At 40.7% G+C, this 21778-nt stretch overlaps 1 protein-coding gene across 2 annotated transcripts in view; it reads left to right on the top strand.

The window, feature by feature from the left end:
- pappaa (pregnancy-associated plasma protein A, pappalysin 1a) overlaps positions 1 to 21778 on the top strand; it is an 86065-nt gene that overhangs the window by 8574 nt on the left and 55713 nt on the right. For both annotated transcript variants that reach the window (XM_071465261.1, XM_071465263.1), the window contains exons 3-7: positions 7255 to 7400; positions 7773 to 8066; positions 8446 to 8638; positions 8891 to 9012; positions 15104 to 15605. In XM_071465261.1, the coding sequence (XP_071321362.1) occupies positions 7255 to 7400; positions 7773 to 8066; positions 8446 to 8638; positions 8891 to 9012; positions 15104 to 15605 (1257 nt within the window). The remainder of the gene's footprint in view (positions 1 to 7254; positions 7401 to 7772; positions 8067 to 8445; positions 8639 to 8890; positions 9013 to 15103; positions 15606 to 21778) is intronic.

Below are 21778 nucleotides of genomic sequence, written 5' to 3'. Positions count from 1 at the left end.
ACTTTAAACAGAGTGTAAGGGCAATTAGAGGTCAGAAAAGAGAGTCCAATATGGGTTTTGCTTGTAGCAATGGAAATGATTTCAAAGACATACCACTCTCTCTGGGAAACCACCGACAGACATGTTTCCTGGGGAGGCAGGTATGGGTCCCTAAACGTGGCTGCCTGAAAGAATTTTCCAGGAAAAACAGTGAAGTGAAGTTCACTTCACTTGCACGTGAATACCAGTGTTACAGAATCTCCCAGGTGTACTGTACATGAAGCAAGAGATTATGTGGTTTCGGCGGCTACTTGAGGAGAATGCAGAGGCCCTCATAAATACATGAAGGTTTTTGTTTTTCTAGTAATCTCATTGTGGCTTGTAAATGATGAGTAGAAGCTGGCAAGCAGAATAAATCTCTGGAATTTGCTGTAATAAGGTTTGTGCCAGACCTCCAATAGCTGGATTGTTTGTTTCTTGGTACACTGAAACTCAACACAGTAGACTGAGACATTTTTGTGGACAGTGCAGGGGGTCTTTATGGTTACGCCAGAAAAGGAGACAAGAATGACTGAAATTCAGATGTTTGTCGGTAGTTCTTGCCACTGTGATGTGGGGACAAGCGAAAGGGAGAAAAACTAGTAGGCCTAGTGTGTGGGATTGTTTGGGTCTTTCTGATAGCATGAATCAAGGAAACCAGGCTGTTTTCAATCACAGTTAAGCTGGAAGCACTGTCTGTTTGGCACTATGCTGTTGTTTAAAATGACCGCTAAATAGCTAAATAATGACAGTTAATTAGCAACATCAGAAAGGAAAAGCAGGTGGGTTTGCCGTTGCTTCCATCTCTCAATTCCCACCACATCCCTTCCAGCTTAGTCATCATTAGAAGCTCATTCATCAAGTGGCGGGCAAACTACTTCATTTAGATATCAGCCATTGGCAAAATGCTTGCCGTTGCAATGTTCAAATATCCTTGCGGGCATTTGAAAGATGGGTTTGTGAAAGGAAGGATACCAGCAAGGGCGGGAAGGAGACAAACAGAGAGAGGACAAGAGACTTTTCAGTCGAAAAAAATAGATATAATCTCCTCAAGTGGTTGCTTATTTTGCTTTGATTATGGTATGTCTAGAGAGACTTGCAGAGAGCTGCACTACAAACAGTTTGACATTCCTCCTTAATTATGGAATTCTGGATGAACAATGTACTGTGTATGCAGGGGAACAATAGTTGTGAGGTCCTGCATTTATTTTTGCAGCATTTGCGCCTGTTACCACTTACGTGTAGTGTTTTCAAAAATCTGGCTAGCACAGGACACAGGCAGCTCTGTGGTTCTACAACAGTCTTTCCTCTGAAAATACCATTGATAATAACCTCCCCCCTTCCCTCCCTCCACATTTGGCTGGGGGAAATGTTTTGCATTGTTTTCACAGCCCTTGGTTTTGACACTTCTTATGGTTTTGGTGGTATTTGATGTTATCTGACTGCATTTATTTGAAGGCTGAACATTCTTATGTCTGGAGCTAGGGACATCTGAAATTGTGGCTGTAATTCATACGGTGCAAGTTTACATTATATGTGCAGAAAGGTAGAAAACAAATGGCTCCCTGAAAAAGTGGTTTGAGATGATAATGTGTGTGTTGTGTGACTGTCCACAAAGACCCATAATATCCAAGCAACTGGGTTGAACAACAATTCTATAATACTGGAGTTTGTGAGAGTCAAATAGTTTTTGCGAAGGCTTTTTGGAAACATTTCCCAATCTAAAGCAAGATGGATATACAAACTTGGCAAGGCGGATATTCGGATGATTTCAGTCTCAATATGTTTTCTGGAAATAAAGTTCTGGCCTGGCTTTGTCAGAGGCTAATAGGTCATCCGTTTTCCCTTGGCCTCTGTCTTTCTCCCCCTCCTAAGTCAATACCTCTCAACGTGACAGGTTAATGGACGGACCACCCTTTCTCTCTCCTTCGCTCCCTCTCCCTGCTGTATTCCAGCTTAGAGCAGGGAGCTAATCTCTAGGGCCCTTGACTTGGGTGTTTTACAGTTGGTCGTCTAAACCTTAAGCCCCCATCCCATAAAACATAATGGAGTGCTTGGGCATAAATACCAGGACTTTGCACTTCCCCTTTAAAGCCATAGCACACTTATAAAAGCACCTGTTGTTGAGGTTTCACCTGTGCTCTCATGGGCGCTGATAGAAGTCTTTCTGCATAACTAGGGGACTGAGGGGAAGGTGAAGTAAGGAGGGGTTTTACTTGGGCCACTATAGTCAGGCAAGGGAGCTGCATCTGGTGGACCTCTGAAAGCATGGCACACCAGGGAATTCAGCTGATAATGACTTGGCGAGGTAATTGTGGTTCAGAAGTCAAGGAGGGCACGGATGAAGAGGTTCACACATCTGCCAGGACTGAGAACGTTCACCCCAGTACTCGATTAAGAGCTCCTGCGTCAGATAGGAACTGGGAAGAGGTGGGGGAGCATATGGTTTGTCCAATTGCTCATTCCATATGTCTCCAAATCCCACTTCTTCAAACCCTGCTCCCACCAATGAGCAGTCACGGCAGGATCTCTGGAATCTGAGCATTGACACAGTCCTTATGCATGTGTCTTTTGTGGAAGGGGAAAAAAATAATCAGAGCAAGTTGGGAGGTTAAAGAGGAGAGAGCAAGTATCGTAATAAAGGCAGAGATGAATGATGGGTTTAGGGGCTGTGGTGCTGACTGACTTGATGACAGGGGAGCTGAGGGCCCCCCTCCAATTTTAAAAGTGTTCTTGGCCGTGAGAGTGTCATGCCATGCCAGCTCACCCCAGCTTTCACACTATGGTGCTCCAGACATACGTATACGAGTCAAATTTATGGGTTTATATGAATTATATATGGGTGTAAATGGATGAAGTCATAATCCCCTATTTAATATGTATCAGATATAAAAGCATTAACACGGCACTTTGAGCTGCCTCGCACACTCCTGGATCTCCCTGCAACAGATGCCCTGCAGTGATGCTTGAATTTTCTGCACTCACCTTACCTTTCTCTCTCTGGCTCCCTCAATTTTTCACTCTCTATTTCTCCTGCTTTTTAAGTCTTTAAAAGTTTTTTTTTTTTATTCCCAGGACATGTCTAAAAAGTGGTGTGGTTAAATGCATGGAAAATCCTGTCCTTCCCAAGTGGCTCATCTCTACTGAAAAAATGTATGATGAGAGGCAAGAGAGGGAAACAGGGGCTATGGGATGGGGAAATAGTTGAGGGGTGTGTGAGAGAGAGAGAACACTGGGGGCGGGGTAAAGCGGGGTAAAGGGTTATTGGCAGGGAGGTTTGAGTAAGATGTGGATGGACAGATAGAAAGGCCCAAACTTTGACTGACTACAAGATGAAGTCACTGGGTACTGACTTCCGACAGTGGCAACAAACCAAAGCATTAACCAGATCTTTACCAATGTGAATCATTAGATATAGTGTGAAATGAAAAAAGTGCACCCACATGTATGCACACACAGACACACAAATTGCCCATATTTTTATTATTATAATAAAACGGTCTGTTTTTGCTCTGAAAGTCCCTCTGCGCATCAGTTCAGCATGTGATGCAAATTGAGTTTTTGTAACAGGGCCTAGGGTGTTACAATAATTGAACTCAGATTAGTTAGGTTTTGACCCGGCAGTAGAATCGCTGCTTTTTTTCATTGCTGACTCAATCATTTCAGCATCAAACCCCTCTGACCCTTTACCCCCCATGCATGTCCGAAAACTCTGGACAAATATTTTCTAAGGAAATAATGAAATTCCTGAAATTATTAGGAAGAGGGACCTTATATCATCTGTTCTCTCTCTCTCTCTCCTTAAACCTGGCCCCAGTGAGTGCGCCCAGTTGCTCTCGCATAGGCTTCAAGATAGCATTTGCACTTTATTCATATATATATATATTTTTTTCACGTCTGTTTTGAGGGAACACTGTGTCTTCACTAAGCAGCTCCTTATCCAACTTGTGATTTAAGGCAGAGAGACTTGACCAACAAAGGTTGTAGAGATGTTATGAAACATTTCGTGGAGCTGCATATAAAATGTGCATTGGTGGTAACCTTAGTAGGCTTGTCGCGGTGGGAGAATGCTCTCACTAGGGTAAATTCTTCCAGAACACTGCCAAACACCAGTGTTACTGACTTTTAAATTGCTTCCTTTAGGCTACGTTGAACATACGCTATGAGACAGTTTGGTTTTACATTTTTAATATTTTATGCAGACACTTAGTTTTCAAACATGAGACTAATAACCAAAAAAGGAAAAAGAGCACATTGGTGCAGCTGGCTGGCTTATTTAATACATTTTAAAAATGCTGAGGACAAAAATAGATTTTGTGGTTCTTATAATGTTGTTCAAATTCTAGACTCCAAATAAAATGGTCTAATGATCTAAAAGAATGAATGATCTCGTAAAAATAATAGAAATTTCTCTTATATACTGAATAAAAAATGGCCAATAAAGAGAAACTAGTTTGACAATTTTTGGCAATTTTTCCTTTGGCAATTTTTGGCAATGAGATACTCCACTATGATACAGTTGAAATCACGAGAAGTCAAATTTGATCCCCTCCACTTTCAACTTTTTGCAGATATCCCTTCTGTTATTCCAGGGCCATCAATTATAAATTGTGTTGCATGTTAGCGAGTCTCTTAATGCATTCCCCCCCCCAGAAAACAGTCCCAATTAAATGATTGTAGACACAGTAGTGAATCTTACCAGTGTGTAGGCTATACTGTCAGTGTTCATCTCAACTCCTTAGCTGCTACATAAATGAGTCTTTGCCCAGTGGAATTCTACACCACCCCATAACATTACAATATAAAACACTGAGTAAATATACTTAATGTTGAGTCAGATGTTGAGTGGAAGAGTAAATATAAATAGCACGCTCCAGAATTCTGCACTTCACAAAGGCTTGAGTCTTTGAAATGTTTTGCTTTTATCCTCATGTTTACCGGTGTTCCCTTCAGTGGGACAAATGTGACATGCACAAAGAAGAAGCATGACTTAGGTTTTACAAAATGATGTTGCACAAACTGAAATTATATGCATATTTCTAAAGGTGTTTATGATACATTGAAATGAAAAACAAAAAAAGAATATTGGCATCTTTTTTAAAATACATGGAAGTGCAAAACAACAGCTCAGTAGCAGCTCAGATATGACAGGTCTGTCCCTATGAGTGTCAAAGTATTCTCATTGATAGCACACAAACACCATTTCTGTTTTTTATCTCATGTTTACCTTGCCATCATTTATCTGCATGTTTACCTCATGGTGCACCTTCCTTCCTCCATCACATCGCTTGTCACCATTTATGTTCAGGTATGAGGAAGCCAAGCCCTTTAATCCAGGCCCATTTTAATGTCAGAACATGCAAAACAGGACTCTACTCATTATTCCAATATTTAGCCACTGACTTAGCGATGTGAAGATGGTAAGACACAGGGTGCATGCAGGTTGTTTGTATTTTAGAAGTTAGTGCCCATTTAATCAAAGAAGGGGAAGGAGGAAAGAAACTTAATCTTAAAACTTAATGCACTTAATCTTTTGATCCAATAACATACAAATACTGAGTGCAAAATATAAGGTGAGCAAGTGGGTTGTACAAACTGGGTCAAAACATCCAAAGAGGATCTAATTTATGATAGTAGGGCCAATGTCATGTTTTGTTTTTGATAAACTCATGTTTCTGTATCCATTGTGTATCTATTTCCAAAGCCTGTGAGAGTCAAAGGAAAAGAATAAACTATCATTTCAGCATATGCAACACATTATTGGCTCTTCCAAGAGATGACAGAGCTTGTTGATGCTGTTTGCCAGGACCACCAGCCAAGCTCATAGAGAAAACTTGTTTGATGTGTTCATAAAATGAATGACAGTTTCACTGCTGCAAAGACATCTCATTGTGTTGAGTGATTGCAGTCATTAGTGCTGCTGTTAGTGTTCCCAGCGCGGAGACAAAACACTATGTCATGGATATGGAGATATCAGAATACCTGAAGAACTAGCTGAAATATCAGGCTGATCTGAGAAGCTATCAGAAAAAAAAATCTTCAAAGACATTTTGTGCTATAGATCTTTATTTCTCCTTATATGCAGCATATTTAGGGCTATTGTGAAGATTTTAATATGTAATATCAAATGTTGGTGCATAAGATGACCAAGCAGGGGTCATTGTTTATTTCACTAAGGAGTCAACTCAAACAAAAAATAAAAGTGTAATTTTACTATACAGTAAAAAAAACTTCCATGTGACAATGTTAAAATGTCCTAGATAAATTTTCCTCTCACTACTAAAGTGGATTTATTCCTACCAGCACCTATTTGGTGTCCTACCATGACATCTGTAATGTATTTTGAGATGAAGAAGAAGTGCACATAAGAGAATTGTCAAAAACAAACAAAACAATGGATTTTTTTTTTTATTGCACTGGTTATAGCATGATTCACTGTGTTCCAACATACAACACCTGCATCATACAGACAAAAACACTGTGGCTTGGCTTTTAGTGTCTCCACAAACCACAATTCAACTCAAAGTGCACTGTACACCCATCGTACTGTTTATTTGCCTATTGCACTTCCTAGACAATAACATCAACAACAGCACAGTCTGTAATCTCCCTTCTGTTGAGCAAATGTAGGTGAGCAGGAACTTCAGCGAAATTTCATGGAATGGGAAGAAATGATTTGATGGGTCAAAATTGATACCAGCCAGATTCACAATCATTAAAAAGTTCTTTAAGCTTGCAGTGCAGATGCACAGTCCCTGTGCCAGAGCTTCTAGACACAACATTACCAAAAATCTGTTGGTCATGTCCAAATGAACAAGTGTTGCTGTGATTTTCAGACTACAAGATGGTTTGCAGCAAAGCCAACTTTGACTCAAGTCTACAAAGGGAAACTATTCTTCAGGCAGAGCGAGGAGAGAAGCAACATTAAAAGTCTCTGTTTATTGGTTAAAACGCCAACTGGTTTCAACCTCACAGGGTCAATTATTCCTCCTCATTCTGTTGGTTTAAGGGCCGTTGCAATTGCCAATAAAAAAAATCAACAGGGACCCAATTCTGAGCTCTGTTTTCTTGAACAATAACACTACATAAGCTCTTTTTTGGCTTTCAACACTGTTGTTATTTGTAAAACTTTTCCTTGGTAAAATGTGCATTCACCAGGAAGAGACTATCCTAATTGTAGAGCTATTAACTTAATGTGAAATACTCTTTTTCTCTTTTTTTAATTTTATTTTCCAGAGCCTATTTGGATGTGAAAGAGCTGAAAGAGATTCTGCATTTGGATGGCTCAACTCACCTGAATGTCTTCTTTGCCAATTCTTCTGATGAAGATCTGGCAGGGGTCGCCACTTGGCCATGGGACAAAGAGGCCCTCACACATTTGGGTAGAAGACAAATAAAAGCACATACATACATACATACATACTTGCATGCATGCATGCATGCAGACACTCTCACATGCACATTCTTAAGCACATGCACACATCCTTTTTTGGAAGACCAGATTGTTGATTTTGAGTAATTGCATTTCAAGCCCCAAGCAGTCTCTGTCTTCATCACAGCTCTAACAGGGAAGAAGGTGATAATGAAGCTGAGGAGGCCCATGAATAATGCATTGTCTGAATCTTACTCCAGATCCACAATTACTTTACACTACACTAGGAGTATGCATTTGTATTGTGTGAACACTCACTTGAGTGTTTGCAGTGCTTACATGTATGTATGTGTGTGTGTCTTCTTCCTCTGTATTTTCTCAGGTGGAATTGTGCTGAATCCTTCCTTCTATGGTACATTTGGTCACACTGACACAATGGTCCACGAGATCGGTCACAGTCTTGGGCTTTACCATGTGTTTCGAGGTATATCAGAGATCGAATCATGCAATGATGCATGTCTGGAGACTGAGCCGTCAATGGAGACTGGAGATCTGTGTGCAGACACCAACCCCACTCCCAAATACAAAGGCTGCCATGATCCAGAGCCGGGCAACGAAACCTGTGGCTGTCGGCATTTCACACACACCCCGTTTAACAACTACATGAGTTATGCAGGTGAGATGGGGGGTGGGGGCCTCCACATGTGTTTTTCTCCTCACCTGGGCAAATTGTTACAGTGCTGCCTCAAACATGCAAAAACTGACATTCAAAGATCACTGTAGAGGAATTTGTTGGGTCTGTGTGCATACTGACAGGTGTGGAATTTAGCAGGGACCTCTCATGTGGAAAACACAGCGGGTGGCACATCCTTTCTTGTCACTCCTTTTGTTTAAAAGTTTTACTTTTTTCATGTCAGAGTTAAGTAAAAACTGGTACTGGCAAATAGCTTATTTTTATTCATGTGATTGGACTCATGGAATAATACCTGCTATCCTTTCCTGTTGCATATCAAACCAAAATCCAATCCTCACTCAGCAACCTCTTTCACCTGCAGATGATGCCTGTACAGACTCCTTCACACTGAACCAGGTGGCTAGAATGCACTGCTACCTGGACCTCATCTACCAGACCTGGCAACCCTACTCAAAACCTCCTCCAGTGCCAATGGCGCCGCAAGTGGTTGAGCAGCACCATAATTCCATCACCCTGGAATGGTTTCCACCGATTTCTGGACACTTTTACAACAGGTGAAATGAGCCAGATGGGTTGCCAAACAGATGCTGGTGTGCATGGTGATAGATAGAATTGAATTAACATTAAAGTCACAGACTAAAAACTAAACTTGAACCATGAAGCACCATCTAAAAGCTGCGTTCAACTCTCCTCATTTGTCACATAATTGCAATAACTTTAATTACTGTGTCTTTAGATACTATATAAATGATGTGTATTTGACCTGTATCTAAGTTGGTTACTGTGCTTGTGTGTTGGTTTCCTAGAGAAGTGGGATCAGTGTGTGATAAATGCACTGAGGGGAGAGTTCTACTGCAGTATGCTTCCAACTCCTCTTCCCCACGACCGTGTGCCCCTTCTGGACACTGGTCCCCAAGAGAGGCTGAAGGTAAAGTGCAATACTGTATAATATACTTGCAGGTTGTTAGGTGTTCTGACACTGGACAGTGTCAGTGTAAGGTGGTAGGTTTGCAAATTGGACAGTTCTTTGGAACATACAGCGGTTCAAGTGCACTCTCACTGATGCTTATGATAATAAAACTGCAAATATTGTAAATACTCTTTATTCTCCACTGTGCACTGAATACCAATCAAAAAGCTGTTTCTACTAAAAGTAAATTTAATAGAAAAGCTAAGCCACATCCACCTTTCATCTACTGTTTACCATACGATAACATGGTTTGAGGTTTGCCTTTTGTTGATTTTCTGACTCAATACTCAAACATACAAAGATTTTGGTCACTGACTCAACCCCAAAACATGCAAATGACTCACTGCATTCATGACACTTGGGCCGTGGGACAACATGGAGGGATCAAGGAGGTCGCTTCCCAGTGGATGGAGCTGTATGGTACCACAATTCCCATATGAGGGCTCAGGTCCAAAACCAAGGTTAAAGGTCATGTCTTAGCTGTATTTCCCCATTTTTTTAAATTGCAGTGTATGCTGAAATTAGCAGGACTGTAGAAAAAAAAATCTGTTTTCTCTCTTTTTTTCCATTCTTGTCCTATTAGTGAATCAATATTAGAACATTAGAACTATACAAGGACAGGCATTAGGGATGAGGTATTTAAGCTATAAAAATAGTTGATGTCCCATCTGTGCACCTCTGATCACTCTGTGGTTCTGGCAATGGCAGCTTCAAGCATACTCTGGATATTATGCATGTGACCATGTGCAGCTATGACTATGTGTGCATGCTTTTATTTTTCCATATTATATTCATATTCTACACTTTCTAAAAACCTTGGTACTTGTCACAGTTTTTAGATGTGTCTTTTACATATATCACTGGTCAGACTTAACTATATAGAATCAGTGGTCCCATATGTCACATGTGCATTTCATCCTCTACATGCAGGCATTCACTGGCTTTAGCATATTTACTAATAAGCCTGTGCATAATTGCCTTCAGCATCCACACCTGAGATGTGGAACCCTTACATCATGTAGCTAGTCATGTAACGAGTCTGCCGAGGTCTATTATCTATCCATTATCCCACCTTTAAATCTAAAAAGCTGACAGGACTTTCATTGTTTTGGCCCTTACACTCTGGAACCATCTTCCTCCATATATCAGATCAGCTAAATCTGTCAGCTGCTTCAGGCAGCATCAGATCCCTGATCTGTGTGGAAATGTCATATTGATGTATTACAATGTTTTTTAGTTTTATGTGCAATTTTACATCTATATGAGTTTGATACAAGTGATATTACAATGGTAAATCCAGCAGTAACAGGATATATTTTACCTTCTACTCCTACTAGTATTAGTAATGATGATCACTCAACAATAAAACAAAAATGTTAAAATACATCTTCCTATATTTGTTACTGGGCTCAACAGTATTGGTTGCCCAGCTAAATAAGATCTCTGACAACTGGGGATGTGTATTTCTAGTAGGGACAAACAAACAAAGATAATGAAAAGTATGAGTATGAAATACGGATACATCCATCATACATTCATGCATTCATCCATCCATTTTGTCTAATACCATGAAACTAAATGTCAAAACAAACGGGAAAACCCCATAATACTAATCTAACTATGACTCAACACCATTAATAATAATAATGAAATATTATTGTGCCAAACAGTTGAATTTGTCTCTCTGTCTCTGGTTGTGTTGCTTTTCTGAATATTTGCCTGCATGTCTGTGTGCGTGCGTGTGTGTGTGTGTGTGGACACGCTATAGATTCTAAAGTCACTCAACCTTGCTCTCACACTGGCTATAGTGTGTGTACCAAAGGCAAGTCTGGGCTTGTCTAACATGCTGTGTGTGTAAACTGTACTCTATTTTCCCTCTTGGAAGGGGTCCCTGTTTGTGGCAGCTCCCCATTCCCTGTTAACTCTGCTCGGGCCAGCTTCTCACTGGATACCGCAGCTGCCGTTTCCTGCTGTGATGGTGCATATGTGTCCAGCAGTTACTCATTTCCAACAGACAGTCTGGCAAACTACTGACTCAAAGATATTATAAACTTAAGTATTAATATATATTCTACTGACATAACATCCTATAATTGGAAGATAAGCATGTCAACTTATGCGTTTGTGTGGATGTGCATGTGTGTCTATCTTTCATCAGCATCCATGCATGTGCATGGCACCTGTTATTGAAGGACTTGTGGGCTGTGTCCTCACACTACTTGACTGGGAAACACTGGTGTGGTAAGAGAGAGCTACAGTACCTCTCATAAATCTTTAATACTCTATGCCCCGGAGAAATATGGCAGGAGGAGAAAAAAAAGCAAGAACGAAAAAAACACACATGGATATGGATTCAGGGAAGGGGTAAGAAGGTTGGGTGGGGTGGAAACCACCCAAGATAGTTAAGAGAACTGCATGTGGTTAGTGACATTCACAAGGGAGGATCCGGAGTTGATTGAAAACAGCAGTGTGCGTGAATGGAAGTGAAAGGCCCAGGATGTGTATGTTTGCTATCAGATGTGTGTGGGACTGTGTGTGTGTGTGTGTGTGTGTGTGAAGCTCTACTTGAATACTCATTCCTGTTATTTTGTAAGTGCACCTCCATGTGCACTTATAAAATAATGCTCTTAATGTGTGTTTGCAGTATATGGAATGCACAAAATGTTTGATTGAATGTAAATACGTGTGGATTTCTACTCAATATTGCTTCATAGCAAACATGAGTGTGTCTGTATGCATAGGGCCACGATATTATCAGAACCCTCCTTGAAGGAAATACAGTGTCAGGCCTTGCTGTGGTGCCACTCAGGGTTTCTCGGTCTGACACTATTCAAGAACAGAGGGCTCAATTTAGGCCGTGTCGCAAGGATAACTACCCAGTATGAACCAAAAAAAACATACCTTGTCCTTAATTGAGCTCACTGTCTATCCCTCGATTTTGCATAAAACCTATTTGGGAGAGAAAATAAAGTCAAGACCTAGGTGGTTCTCCTCGACACATTAATGGGATCCCTGTGTTTAATTTATCTCTTGTGTTCCGTTGTTATATCACGTAACTGGCTAACGGAAAACAAGTGATCAAAGGAAGAGAGTATTGTCGTCTTTCCTGCCAAGTTCAAGCACTGGCCATGTTTGATAAAATGACCTAATGTCTGATGTAGCTAAGTGAATATTTATTCAATTATAGCATTTACACCCTTAATGAATAGTAACCATATCGTGCAGAGGAAAGGGCTCAAAACTCAGTTCAAAAATCTGTTCAGTTTGACCCTTGTTAGGTTGCTAAGTTAAAAGCGAAGTAAAGTTCACAATCTGTTCTTAGTTATTGATGTCTTTTGGTAAACTTGTTATTAAAAGTAAAAGAGTTGGTTTTATTTAAATAAACATCTGTCTTGAAGATTTTTCCTCCCGAAGTTTGCTGTCATCCTCCACTGGTCATTCATTACCTTTCTCCTCAATGATTTTCCTTGGCTCCCGTCATCAGTTCATTACGGTATGTTAGCTCCTTCAGTCAAAACAATCTGTAGGGATGTGTATCCAAAAGTAGCACCTGTGTCATCTGCTCCACATATGAAAAAAAAAAAAAAAAACACACTAGCCTCCAACGGCTATGACAGTTTAACCTCTGAAATACCCTGTTATGTGACATTGATTCCCAAGCTGCACAGTGTCTGTTGCCTTCATAAAGTGTGTCTGTGGAGTGTCTCTCTGTTTGTGTGTGTGTGTCAGGGCGAAAGGGTTGGAGGGGGTTGATGTCTGCCTTCTGAGTGAGGAAGTGTGTAACAGTGTGTGACAGTGAGTCATCGATAGTGAGAGCCAGAGCCAGACACTTCTTAGAAAGCATAAAGTGTGCATGCCCGGACATATCCCTGTCTGTTTATTCATCCGCCTCTCTGGTCTTTTTGTGGATCAGTATGATTCTCCAGAGCAGGAGGATGACTGGATAGTGGGCCGGCATCAGCATCTATCCTGGAGTTATATTTTGGCAACTCTTTAAAGCTGATTTCCATAAGTTGTGTCAAACATTGACCATCTTACCTCTAGAACTGCACAATATCAGTATTTTTTGCATTGCTTGTGCATGAAAAAGATTAAGTGTAATTGGCTAGCTCAGTTGCTGATTACGGAATTCCCATGATGATAATTCTTCAGTAAGTAGTGGATGTTAATGTTTTAAAAAAAATTAAAAATCCTCCTCCTTTATTCATTTGAATTTCACAGCAAAAAGGAAAAAAAAAAAAAAATCAGGGAGATACACATCTACCATATCCTGCCAGACAGGAACAGTGCTGGGTGGTGCACTAGTTGCAGGTCATGTGGTTGCTATACACAACCATTACCATCCATTCTGAGGTCATTATCTGAATATACAAATTGTTGAATGGTAAAAGTCTTGATTTGTAATTGCTACTTCTCCATGAGGGATGCCAATGCTCATCCCCAAATGAGATGTAACTAGTCCATTTCAGTCTCATTTTGTCTGGACCTCTATCTTTGCACCTAATGATGATGTTCATGTGATATTGAAGAGCTTTGAGAGCACAGGCACAATCATGACTCATGTTGAATTGCAGTTCACTGCAGTTATACTCACTGTATTTCACATATTCTTCTCAGAATGGGTGTTTTTGTTGACAGACTAATACCCAAATTGGATCAGCTAATCAACAGGGAATGAATGGCTCATATTCAAAGCTCAGGTCTGGATGGTCCAATTATCTTGAGGCCCCTTCCTCCAGCTCTGAGGGAATTATAGGTCAAACTCTTCAGAGCTGGGCTGTTTATATAGAAGTAAGTAGCTGATATAAGTGTTTGGGGGGTCCAGCTGTGAAGTCTAAGGGACCAAGACACCATTATGAAATATAGCATCTATCTTTCTATAAAAATGTCTTTCTGAATGACCTGTTGCAGGTAGCTGATAATTACATATAAATTTGATCCTGGATTTCAAACCCTTTGCTTGGACAGATTGTACTGACAATCATGGGTACATCTTTGTATGTTTCAAGTACATTTACATTGCCTTAGGTTACACAGTGGATGACACCCCTATTCTGTCTCCTCTTAAATCTCCAACCACATTTGCAACAGCGCCAGAGCAGGAGTAGGGCCCATCATAACAGCTGACATTACAAAATATTTTCAGTGGCTACAGCTGCTTTCTTTGCAAACTCAATGAAAATGTACCCATAAAGCCAGGACTACATGAGCAGAGCAAAAAGCCAAGCTCTTGGAGTATCTTAGTTCATTCTCTCCCAGCCTCCCCTCTCTTTCTCCCTCCCTCTCTTTCTCTTTGCCTTTTTTTTCCTCTTTTTCTTTAATTCACCTCCACTCTGGCCACACACACACACTTACAGTACAATAATAAATGTGTTGAGATAATGTGGCTTGGAAACCATATTCAGTCCTCACTTGATTAAACACTGGAATTTTGCATGGTGCCCAGAAATGAGGTTAGCAAATGGCTTTGTTGGTTGCCAGCTTGGAAATGCACAAAAGGAACTCGAGGGAGAACATAGTGTCTGCCGCTTGCTGGCTTCTAAAAGTGCTTGATGAATGTTAGTGTACGTCACTTGGGATAATGCGAGTTAGCTGTGTGTGGACTCCAAATATGGCTGGAGTGTGACTGTTAGAGGTTGTAATGACTGTGCTGAAGTGCGAACCCTGCACAGGGCCCCTCTCAGAAGGTACACACCTCAGCTCTGCCTTTCCTCTGCAGATGGACTCACAATGAACTCTCAGTTTCACCTCTACCTTGATGCTGTAAGAAGTGCAGATACATTCACAAGATCACTGATGCAAATTCTTTCTGCCAGCACTCATTAAAAGGCTACTAGCTTCATAACTTACCTGCATCGCTTGTATTCCTCATTATACGTCTTTATGCAATACAACAATCATTCATAATGTGTGTGTAGGGAATAGCCAGCTGGCTTTTGCTTATTGTATCTGATTTATTTTTAGTGTCATGTTGTTGTGGTGAAGTCTCTTTGTTGTTTACATGTTGTGTGTGTGACACTGTATCTCTTTTTGTAATTTTATCCCACAGGGCCTCCAGATGTGGAGCAGGCCTGTGAGCCAAGTGTCCGCACCTGGAGCCCCAATGCAGGGATTGAGCAAGGTGTTGTCGGCCTGTCGGAGTGCCCTGTCCAGGGCTGCATGCTTCAGCTGGAGTTCCCCTACCCGCTCGTACCAGACTATCTTACCGTGTGGGTGACCTTCTTCAGCCCTGAAGAAACAGCGCTGCCAGCCATCCACAACATCTTGCTGCTGACCGTCAGTGGGAACAATATTCCACTGGGCCCCAGTCATGTCTTTTGTGACACCCCACTGACTCTGAAGCTGGAAACCGAAGAGGAGGTGTATGGGGTGCAGTTTTTCACTATGGAGCAACACCTAGAGATTGATGCCACCCTCTTGGCATCCAAGCCAGACTGCATACTTTGTAGACATTGCCAACCACTACGCTACCGCCTGTTGCGCCAGCCACCTTTCACCCATGCACCTCATAGTCTGATGCTGAATGAACCTACCCGCCGATATACAGACAGGTGAGTGATCTGGTAGGTGAATGTCAGTCATCACTTACTGACTGTGTCAGCAGGCAGCACGTGCAAAACTCAGGATACTCCCTGACATTCCTGAGTTTAGAAATAACTAACTACCATGAGACAGAAGTTTGGTTTTTGCCAAGGTTTAAGAAAGACCAAAATTTCCTCTCAGCAAAAAGGAAGCCATACAATACATTTGACATTCTTTGGCTGGAAACAATTGTTTTTACCCAAAGTATTTTCTTTTAGAAGTTGAGAATTGCTGAGTGGTTACCATTTAGCTTCCTGCTTGAATGTGATGTAATGAGGGGTTTTTAGACATGCCAGTAAGAAGGTGTTTATTTATCTGTGGAAACCATCCACAAAAATATGTTTTTGTAATACCAGATATCCTTTTCAATACCCCCAGGAGCACTAGCAAGCCACCACAGCTTCTGCAGTTTCAAATCTGCTGCCCAACATTTGTTTCCTAAGTCACAGGTCAATCGTTGCCCACATTTGTTTTTTCCCATGTTCCATGAAGCAAGGGCAAACAGATGGCTTGTTGAAGGTATTATCTACATGCTGTGGTGAGAGTTTAGTGCTTTGCTTTCATGGAATGTGCTGACTCGATAAAGATTTTGCTATACATGGCACCGCTGCGTGTTGTGCCATCTCGCTATCGTGCTGTCAGCGTGGTTCACATGAGAAGGAAAGTGCTTGATAAGAGGCGAAAGGGTGAGTATGCATGTTATGCAAGATGGAGTGATGACACCTAAGTTCCAAAAAGTGTCTTTACACAACTTCTTGGTTGAATGGCAGTGTCTACGGAAAGCTGTCTGCAGTGGGGATGTATTAATTTGGGGGTTTTGGCACACTTCAGTGATTACTGATGTACTGTAGGTAGTTTTACTGCTGTGGTATATTTCACTAGCTGTGGTTGCATTCCAGTGGTAGTGGTCAGTGGCACTGGCTGACTATTTTGTTGTGAGAGCATATGGGATATTGTCTCTGTGAGATGGTCAGAGATGTTTTATAGCAAGTAAGTTTGTGTGTTCCAGCCATCAAACTCTATAACTGATGCAAATGAAGAATAAGTGTGACAACCAAAAACATATATACTAGGTTTTTCTTTTGTTTTTTTGTTTTTTTTTTACAGAAAACATTTACCAGACAGTTTGGAACAAACATAAAAAGAAAAAAACAAAAAGAGAAAACATACTGATGGGATAGTGTGCACAGTGTGTACTTTATGTGTTCTGTTTTGAGTTATTGTTGATTATTGATCAATGTTTGGAAACTGGGCTTTATATTGAGTGTATGAATACGATGCAAGATCATTAACTTACATATCTTTAAACAACATATGAGTGTACTACTGTGCTCTGGGGTCTATTTGCATGTATTAGCAAGCAAATAACAATTATTTTCATTATTGATGAATCTGCCTCTTATTTTGTTGATTAATTGAGTAATTATTTTGTCTATAAAATGTCATCAAGTGAAAAATGCCCAATATTATTAATTTATAACAGTCCAAATCCCCCCAAAAATTCGGTTTTCTATCATGAATGGTAAACAACAAATCTTCAACATCTGAGGAGCTGGAACAAGCAGATGTTTGGCATTTTTGCTTAAAGAAAAGTCTGAAATGATTACTCCATTATCAAAATTGTTCCTGATTAATTCTGTCCATTAATCATTTAATTAACCAATCATTGCAGCTCTGTTCCTGTGTACAATACTATCCTTCAACAAACAAATTCTGTTGGAGAACCAAGAGTCAGATATATGCCAGAGATGTTACATTCTGTGATGTGAGTTTGATGAGGCGTTCTAGCCTTTGGCGAAGATAATGCTTCATTAAACTCATTGTCTCACAACAAACAGAACATAGCCTTTCACATGGTGGAGTAAAGTTCACCCAGATGTTTTGGCATGCCACAAATCCAATGTTAAGTACTCTGTTTCATCACCCGGGTCCAGCTGCTGAAATGCTTTTGTTGACCACACAGTAAGATGCTTCTTCTTGCAGCATGTTTCCATGAGGCTTGAATGAGTGATGGAGGTGTTGTTGAAGGGGGGAGACTGACCTCCTACCATGAGGCCACTGGCCTTCACCTGAGCTGGGGCAAACTGAGCAAGAGGAACGGCTGACATCTTGGCTCTTTTGGCTCCATCCATGGGTGGTAGTTTGTTTGGAATGGCTAAGGGCTGGGAGGTCATGGTGACAGGGTAAATTATGTTAGGGAGTAAGAAGGGTGAAGTGGAGACGGAGGGGTGGAAGGTTGGGCCAGTTGGGGGGGAATCATTGCTCGGTTCATGGGGGGGCAATAGGTGAGGAGAAGAACTTTAGGGGGTTGAGAAAGTATGAAGAGAGAAGGTTGGAAGGTTGGGTTAGTTTGATCCCATCCCTGTGAGGCACCCTAGCCCATGGGCTAATCCTCTTCCTGTTGTGGGTTTCAGAGCTGTCATTCGGTCAAAATCTATCTCAGGGCTGATGTGAAGAGACCTCCCAGCTAAAAGAGAGAAAGGGCAGCTCCCCCACTATCAATACTGCCCCACACCCCTTCTGTAATTGGACTCTGCCCTGGTTCTGCACCACTCTTCCCCTTTACATCCTCTATTCATCCCCTAAGCTACTTTGCTGACAAGTCTGCTCTGATGTGTCCGCATAAAAAAAGATACAGGATTTGCCTAATTATATTTTTTGTATTTCACACTTTCTGGCTAATTGTGAAAAACAATTTTTGTGAGTACCCACAGAAGGTCTCAGTATACTTCAACAAAGGTTTTCGTCAAATGGTTAAACAGCATCTGAATCCTGCATTTGTGAACTTATCTTTCAAGTGCCTTCCAGGAGAGGCTATAGTATTGTATATAATCCAATATATATACAGTATATTGTTAGTTTCCTATCCTGGAGTATAGTTGTATAGAAATCCATGAGGACTACTGTCTTCACTCTGTCTATAATTCATGAATATAGTTCATATTAGTAGGATTATGCAAGACTCATTCCCAATCTCCAACAACCTATAGAGAAGCAAGGGTGTGTTAAGATTAATGGGGAAATAAAAAGCAATGCCAAAACCTTTATACTTTATTTAGAATCATTATTTTTTTCAATGACACAGAAAGCTAGTCAACTAATATCACATTTAGAATTAATATACTGTATATAGTGTGTATACATAGAGACCATACATATATCACATAGAGACCTTTTTTAAATGCATACATTTGCATTTAAATTGCTCTTTTAAAGTACCTCTTTTAGGTATAAACATGTAGACTTAGTTTGTTAGACCATAGGTGTAAAATGAATAGCAGTGAAACCTCAAATGCATGTCAGCTGCCACAGTGACAAAAGGAGCATTGCCCTGTTTGTTGTTCTTGCAGGCTCAATCTGAGATTTTTCCTCAACTTTCTTAAATTTATCTGCTTTTCTCATCTGGGATTGCTCAGCCAAGAACAACAAGCAGCTACAGAACGGAAACACATCCATATGCATGCTCACACATAAACCTAGTGCACACATCAGTGAAGGCAGGGACACACACACAGATGAGCACAGACACACACTAACTCTCTTCTTGCTCTCAGTAGTGGGCACATACATTCGCACATGCTTCCATGTGTAATCACCTGGTACTATCAAAACACCTTTGAACGGCATGTTACGGTGCCTTGTGCCTGACTTTGAGCGAGCCAAGATAAAACCTCTATTCCTACAGGGGTCTTGAGAAGAATGTCTGGATGCACAAAGACACACCAATGATGAAATCTTATCACGTGACACCTTGTCTGCGACTGGAATAAAATCCTTTGTAGTGTGAGTTGCATATCAGACCAGTTAAATATCTTATCTAATCAGCTACAGATGAAAGTGTGGTTTTATGAATTCTGGATGGCTGACAGAAGTCATGTCTATCACATACACGCATGTGTCAAATGACTGTACCACATCAAATGAGACCTGGAGACGATGCTGGTCATCAGCTCTTTCACAAATTTGCTGTATATTAATGTCCCTGTCATTCTAAATGCTGTTCTTATATTGTAGTATATCCCACTAACCCAGTTCAAACGGATGGAGAATTTGTAGAGCTGTGATACATCTGCACCACTTCTTCTTTTTCATTCCTCCCTGCTGCCAACAGCAGCCTATCATAGCATGGCTATTAGCAGCCAGTTCTCAGCCAGGAGAACTCAAGCATGAACTCAATAGTAGAGTAGCAATATTTGCCATATAGAGCCAAAGGTGCATTATGACACTCAGGTTACATGTTGCTTAGTGGCATACTTTCACTATCAGTCCAGTACAGGATGTAGAAACACAATTGGTGAAGTAGGTTGTGGAAATACCCTTATATCTGTATATATCTACCTCTACAGTCCATTTAGAAATAGTTTGCTTTACCATATTGTGACATTTTTTAACTTTGTAACAAATAAAAAGACCTAACAAGAGCTAGTCATATTCTTGTAGTCAATAAGTGTCTTTGATAGAAACAACGGCTAGCTTTGTGTTTGCTCTAGCTGCATAATGAGGATCATATTACTCAGAAGAATGTAGTGCCCTTTGCTAGTGACCCCAACAATTAGATGGGTGAAATGCTGTCATGTTCTAGGGGGGCCCTTTGTTTAGGAAAGGTGTTTTCCTACCTCAACCCTGTCTCCTTTGTTTATATACAACTAAATTGCAGCGACAATTTTATTTTATTTTTTTGTAGGAAATGTAATTGCAACTGGATTATGTTCTCTGTTAATGTAATGAGGACATTTTGTTAATTTACATTTTTGGCATGTCGCAAATATGTTGATACTGAATGTTCACAGATAAAGTATTTGTTTTCCTCTAAAATATCACATATTGCTGTACAGTATCCACTTGTCGTGACTACAGCATTTAGTTTGGTTTAATACAGACCACAGTTCATAGTGACTTAAGTGTGTTTATTCATACAAAGCACAATCTTTCCTAAACCATAACCAAAGTGCTTTTGTTGCCCACACCTAATCACATATAGGACTGTGGATATGAATCCCACTCTATGGTTCCACGGTAATATGTTTTAGTTTTAAAACGCATCACTTTTCCTGTGTTTATGCCTGGCATCCATACTACTGCAGAGTTTTGAGTCCCCAAAACAGAGACTTCTGGAGACAATGCTGGAACTGTTTGAAAACTCTGGGGTTGCGATGTAGTGTGAACGGGCATAAATGGAAACCTTTGGAAATGATGATGTAGCAGAATTAGCCTTGACTACCAGTGGTGAATGCAACATGGATAACGAATTATGAGCATTACTGACCTTGTTGTCTTTGCTAGCAGCTGTTGTGCAGTTAAATTCTGCATTTTATAACGCTACAACTGCCTTTCCTTTTCCTTGTTTATAGTATTTTCTTCAACTAACCAACTGCAAGGTAGACAATCTGCTCCCTGTTTACACTGGCACATGCATGCCCACTATATGTGAATAGTCATGTGTGATAGTATGGATGGAGAGTATTTGTGATACGGCCATCTAAAGCTAAAGCTAAAATGGTTATCTGGATGGAGATCATTTTATGTATTAGTGTGGATGTAGCCTTTGAATCTGAACGCTGTATTTGAGACCACCATGAGAGCCCACAGTGTCCTCATGTGTGACAGGTCAAACAAGTCCAGAGTCAAGGTCTGCAGAAGCTTTGATAGGGTAAGGTAGGTAATGATTCATTGGCATCTGAAAAAGACAGGAGTTTTAGTTAAAGGACATTTAGGGCTTCTGAAGCTGTTCAATCAAGGCTTTGACATCTTTGTTCAGGAGAAAGTTGTGTGAAAAGAAAAATAAAATAGGCAATAGGCTGCTATGTGGCACTGCCAACGGGTTTGCAGTTCTTAGCCTTGATAGACTTGCAAAAGAAAATCAGCGTTGACTATGGACGCAAACCGCAGCCCGCGGTTAATGAGATCGCAGTTGTGCGCTTAGTCATCCACCTCGACTTCCTCCCTTTTTGTGGCGGTTTACCAACATCATGCAACTTCCACCTTTGCTGCTGAAAGAGGACTGCCATTATTCTTCGGATAGCAAGACGTCACTTGTCAGGAAAATGTAAACAGACAACTAATGCTGTCGTTTTTCAGGTGTCTGGTCTCCAAATCTCCAGGAACTGGCCACAGTAACTTAACATTAGCTGAATCAAAGCTA

Source organism: Trachinotus anak, unplaced genomic scaffold (assembly GCF_046630095.1).
Source record: "Trachinotus anak isolate AG129_WGS33_773 ecotype Australia unplaced genomic scaffold, CSIRO_AGI_Tana_v1 ptg000028l, whole genome shotgun sequence".
Taxonomy (NCBI): domain Eukaryota; kingdom Metazoa; phylum Chordata; class Actinopteri; order Carangiformes; family Carangidae; genus Trachinotus; species Trachinotus anak.
This window is presented reverse-complemented; position numbering and strand designations above follow the sequence as displayed.